Consider the following 6000-nt stretch of genomic DNA (forward strand, 5'->3'; position numbering starts at 1 on the left):
CTAAACGATCTACTTCAACCTCAGGTGCAAAGGTGTTCCATGCATTGATAAGTGGGCCTTGTTGTTCAATCTGTTCCAGTGCCCTTTCCATTGTTTTGCCATGGCTTTCATAACGCTTTTTGTTAAAGGTAACAATTGGCCGTACTGCAAAACCATGTTTTCGTCCACTTTTGTAGAACTGTTCGGATGTAGGGTATTTTGTGTTTTTAAGGTCATCATTTGATCGATGTAGAAAATAAAGTTTTAGTAGTCTGCTATAAAACTTCTCTGGTTGTTTCTTTTCTGAGAACCGAGGATATCTGATTATTGCAGGTTTCCCTCTTGTTCTCTTTTGAATATAACCCATGTTATTCAAAAGAGGGATGGCATTTTTTGACTCTGTTTGACAGCTGTAGAGAATCCTGTACTCTGAAGCAAATTCAGCCAAACACATTCTTTCAAACTCAGGTGTTCTGGGTCTGTTTGCATATTTTTCTGGCAATCCGGACATCCACACATTTTCATCATCTGGTGCCATGCTCTGCAACCTGCTCATCAGGAGACTCATTTTCAGGGCATCATCATCAGTCTGTATGAACACCACACTGCGTGAACACTTTTTTAGTGGCAGGCTGCATGTCCTTGCCACGGATTCTTGGGCACTGACTTCTCTGTGTTTAGCATATGCCTGCATTATCTGTTTTATTTCATCTCTTTCATTGACATTGGACTTTTTTACCTCCTGGATGACTCCATTAAGAAATTGTTTCATCTCAAATTCGGGTTTAGAGACATAAGACATCATGTACATCAGGCAGCTGTAGTCATCAATGACATATTGGATGTCCATGTTCGCATTCCAGGCCCTCAGCAGATCTGCATTGTATGCATTCACCCAGCAGTCATTAGGTTCACGCTTTAAGAGGATAACATGGCCATTGCTTAAATTGAAGACACAATCCAAGTATTGTTCATAAGTTAATTTGCATTTGTGAAGCAGCTCAGACAAGTCTTCAAACGAGGAATTTGGGTCACAGAGCAAATCTCTCAATGGCTGGAGTTTTTGTTTGGCCTCTTTCTGTTTTTTTGCGAGAGCCATTCGTCTGTTTTTTTGCTTTTGTTTTTCATTTGTGCCTTTCTACTTACTTGTGCTATGCCGCTCATCATTGTGATCATGGTCATCATCTGGGCTTGGGAAAGTGATCATTGTTTGGTCTACGGGTAGTTTGGGGAACCCAAACCTACATGACACATTACCTTTTTTACAGGATCTGGAGTGATTTCTGCTGTGGACTTGAACCTCAGACACAATTTTGTGAAGTTCAGGATCGGCATTTTGGTCAGGCATCTTACATGTTATGTACTTGTCAATAAATTTGTTCACGTGGTCTTCAAGGTCGCTTCCAAATTTAGGTGCATCTTTGACCCAAACCAGTAAATGGATATGAGGGCTACCTCTGGCCTGAAACTCCACTCGATAAAAGTAATCTTCTACTTCACCGATGGGCTGTGCTGGGGACAGGATTAGTGTTGTCATTAGTGCATCGACTCTTTTATCAAACAATCGCATCACAGTCACAGGGTTGCTTCGGAGAATTTCACACTTTGTGTTCCAGTCAAGTTGTGAAAAATCCACTTGTTCACCTTGTTGAGTTTTTATGACCTCAACAACCTCAGGCCATCTCATTTCAGCAGCTGAAAATGTCAGGAAAAAAGTTGGCTTTTGAGGGGTCTGACAAAATGCTTTTGCCATTATGTAATCTGTAACTTCCACATAGTATGCTGATCAGTGTAGTTTTCAATGAGTAAACTGTAGTAGAGACGAGCAAACAGATTGGCAGGTGTGAGAAGAGAGAACCTTTGTTATGAAAATGATTTTAATCTTTTATACATGATTGCATTTGAGCTTATTAAAGAGCTGTGGCTCCTGGTCAAGTGAAGGTCAGAAACTCTTGGCGGGCGTTAATGATCAGCCAACACACGGTGGGGATGACCGGAGCTCTGAAAGGAATTGCAATACACCTGCTTACATGACATATCCCTAGAGTGATGTTTATCTTTATTACTTATATCCTTTAGAGCTAAGATTTAAGTTTATCATTTATACTTTATAGCCTTTTGAGTAAGTTTAAGTTTCATTTGATGTTCATTTTAAGTAAGTTTCCTTCATGGGTTGAGGAGCATCTTTTGAGTGCGACATTTAGCCTAGAAGCCACACATAGTTCAGCTGTGTACGAGCGCAGGCCTTATGTCTGGCTAGGATGAGAGGTGTGAGGTGAGCCGAGGTGCCGGAGAGGTCATGACACACACATAGAGTATACAGCAGACACCCACACACTCACACACACACGTACACACCATAGTAGATTCATTTTAGTAGGTAAAAAGTTAAGATGTGTTTTTGCTGCAAGTGCAAGTTCTGTCGGCGTACTGTCAGATGGTTACAGGAAGTGCACCTGATGTTCTGGGAGATAAGGCTGCGTTCATGGTGCGACACCGGGATGGAGATGAGACGCAATGTTCTTAAAACTATGTTAAAAGTTAGCAGGAACATTTTGTGGTTTGGGTTGACGTATGTTGTATTGTCTGCTTTGCAAAAGGGGGGGCTTTGTTGTCTTACCCATATAAAACCTTTGTCTAATTATTGTAAGTTTAGTTCGATCACTGACTTTGCCCAGTGGTGGAACTCCGCGCGTGTGAACAATAAATCTTTGCTTTGATCACATCTTCTGGACCAGAGTGGTTATTTGCTTGTGAGCCCTCCGTACTCCTTTTCTCCAATTTTTGAACCTTAACACTTTCCTAACTGTCTGACCATAGCATGGAGATCTTTCAGTGCCTTCTCCCAATAGGCTGGAGTACCTCTCAGAGGTTTCATGAAGCGTGTTGCATCTTTGTTATTTATCAGTCTCTCCACTTTGTCTTTATTTTGAAGCATTCTGTTACAAATTCTACGTCCATCCTTGGTGATTGCCTTACCTTTGCGCAATTGGATGGACATGCTGTTTGTAGCCATGTGTGTTTCTGTTACAAACTGTGCAAAGAATAGGTAGCTTTGGTCAGTTGCAAACCGTGTATCTGCAGAGAACAGCCGTGTATTAAAATACATGCTTGGGGACAGTTTGACTTGTCTGGCTTCATCTAATGTGTTCTGTCCAGTTGGGAACTGCACAGGAAAGGCCATGGCTTCAAGTTTAGGAACAGAGAAGAAGCCAACAGGTCTATTTCCTTGGGCGGGTGCAATGCTAAATATTCCTTCACCATATGATAAAATGTCCTGTGCTATATCTGGTGGTTGCATACAGGTGTCTAGAACAAGACCAGGGCGAAGTTCTTCCTTTTCTTTCTCCGTATCTTGTAAGGGCTCTCCATTTGACTGTTCAGGCTCCAATAGTTCGTTTACATCATGACATGGCTCAAGTATTCCAGCTGTTGTATCCTCAGTGGTTCTTCTTTCTGGTACAATTTGTTTGTCGAAGTTTCTGGGCAGTGCATCTTGAATATCTGCATCAGCAGTGTCATGTTCCGTCTCGATTATCTGATTATTTGTGGGATCAGCAAAAGTAGCGTCATCATCAATATGTACATCTTTGTATTCTGAATGCACCTCTTTTAGCTTTGATAAGCCTGCTAACACATTCTTCATGTTCACAGTGTAGAAGTGTTGGTATCCTTTGAATCTGATGTGTCTTTTCAGTTGTACCTGCAGGAGCTGGGCATCATTGCTAGGTCTGGGAAGACAGTTTACCGACGGTACACAAACAACAGCCCCATGTACAGCTCTTTGCTGTCCTTTTGGTAATGCAATGATTTTGGCAAACGGGAGAATTTTAGCAATCAGTTGTCATTCTAGTACATTTAATTGACTCAGTTCAATTGGAATGGGTGCTAGTGCTAAATTGTTTGCCACTGCGATGGAAGAGATCTTTCCTCGTTGTAGGTGGCTGTCACAGTTGTAGCAAATCCACTCTTGCATTCTTTGTTTTGGAAAGGTACAATTAGCTGTGCATTCACTATCACAAACATGGACAAATTTTCCTGTCAAGTAAATGTCAACAATGTGACTATTTTTAACATACTTTGATCTTTTGCAGTGTTTAAGTTGATTAGGAAACAGAGTTCTCTGGCACACTGTACAGACATGGGTGGGTCCTAACTTAATTGTTTCACGGAAAGCTAATGTGGCTGCTTGCATCACACTATTCACTACAAGCTGGGGCTGTGCTTCAGACTGTGGACCCTGCTGGAATTGTGTTACTAGTCGTCTGTATTTCTTCTTTATTCTCTGTGCACACAACTTTTTATAAATGGCGAAAGATGCATCGGTAGCCATTATGTGTCTCTGGTACTGGGCACAGCGCTGTATATGGTGCAGTCTGAATTGTGAGTCATTACGATACCTGGCATGAATTGATTTTTGTTGTTTGTGCCTGTAGTTTGGATCAGATGCATATTTTGTTCTTATGTATGCCCTCTTCCTTTCTCTGACATCATCCTCTCTGTATTTCTGGCCCATGTATTTTTTCTGTCTGCTTCGAAAGTCAGTATCCGTGTTGTACCTTTGGACCAGATATTGCTTCTGTCTGGTTTGAAAGTCTATCCGTGTTGTACCTTTGGACCAGATATTGCTTCTGTCTGGTTTGAAAGTCAGTATCCGTGTTGTACCTTTGGACCAGATACTGCTTCTGTTTGGTTTTAAAGCTGGCATCCGTGTTGTACTTCTGAACCACATATTTTTTCTGTCTGATTTGAAAGTCGGGATCCGTAGTATATCTTCTGATAATGTAGTCTCTCATTTTTTGTTGAAAATGATGATCACTTTGGTATCTCTTCACCTTGTGGGCTTTTACTTTTTCTTGAATATGAGGATTTGCATAATAAGTTTTGGCTGATAACAGTCTTTGTTTACAGTAATGACAGTTTTCAGCATATTGAGTTTTCATAGTCTGTAATCTTTTCATTCGAAATTCACGACAGCAGGCATATCGTTCTCTTTCGTGTCTTCTTTGCCACTTCTTTAGTTGAAGATTTGGCTTTAGCTTTTACATACTCCCTCTGACTTCTTTGAGCTTGACGAATAGCTTTCTTGCATCGTCGTTTATTTAATTTGCTCACATTCCTTGCTTTTTGGGGGGTGTTAGCCATTTTGTCATGTGGTGAGTTTAAAGTACTGTCTAACATCGTCATGTGGGTTTGGGCTGATTCTGGTTCAAGCATTTGCGCAGTGGGATTCGTGATTTGTGGTTCATCATTTTGTGTTGATGATGTAGCTGTAGCTCCTGGTGTTGACTGAGTTGACTGTCCAGGGGGATCCGTGTGAGTGCTGTTTTGAAAGAAACAGGCACAAACTCATAACTTGCATACTTGCCTTGATTTTGAAAAAGGTTATGCAGGTGGGTGATCAGGTCATTCAGATGAGTGAAAGTGAACATTACTGCTGTTCCATTTGGCTGGGGTAAACCTGTTGCACTTCTTGAGTGTGAATCAAAGAATCCATACCTCCCTGATTTGTCACGGAAAACTGCAATGCACTGAGGTGACACCATGAGCAAAGCATAGTTCACATCTGTTGACAGACATACAAGGCGACTAGCAAGAGGCAACCACCACTCTTTTCTTTGATAAGTTTTGTCTGCTGCTTTCAGGTATCCATACCTTATGTTGTCCATTTTCACACTGTAGACATTTATGTCAGCATGAACTTCTTTGGGCAGGTCCACCATGGTCAGATGATCTTGTGTATAACGCTTTTCCTGCTGAAGATTTGTTTTAATCCTACAGTAGAGTGCATCTCCCTCTTCAAGCACCTTATCAAGTCGGGCTGTGTTGAACTGGTGTTCCTCATTAAGGTAGGCCAGGAATGTGAGGGCATTACATGTGCACTGATGATTTCGAGAGAATTCTGTGTACCTTTCATCACTCTGACAATGAGTTGTACTGACACTCCAAAAGGGCTGAGCTGTGTTGCTCTGTAGCTCCTCCGTCAGTAGGTCTTCATTTGTGTCATGGAAAGGCTGATCA

The 6000-nt window shown here is 41.5% G+C and overlaps 1 protein-coding gene across 1 annotated transcript; it reads right to left on the bottom strand.

The window, feature by feature from the left end:
* Positions 1 to 503: 503 nt before the first annotated feature.
* LOC109202992 (uncharacterized) lies at positions 504 to 5702 on the bottom strand. The gene is made up of 5 exons (XM_019362009.1): positions 5635 to 5702; positions 2778 to 3710; positions 1126 to 1700; positions 719 to 855; positions 504 to 527 (listed from the first exon to the last, which is right to left on the bottom strand). The coding sequence occupies exons 1-5, from the start codon at positions 5700 to 5702 to the stop codon at positions 504 to 506; spliced, it is 1737 nt and encodes a 578-aa protein (XP_019217554.1).
* Between the last annotated feature and the right edge of the window lie 298 nt (positions 5703 to 6000).

Source organism: Oreochromis niloticus, linkage group LG7 (genome assembly GCF_001858045.2).
Source record: "Oreochromis niloticus isolate F11D_XX linkage group LG7, O_niloticus_UMD_NMBU, whole genome shotgun sequence".
Classification (NCBI taxonomy): domain Eukaryota; kingdom Metazoa; phylum Chordata; class Actinopteri; order Cichliformes; family Cichlidae; genus Oreochromis; species Oreochromis niloticus.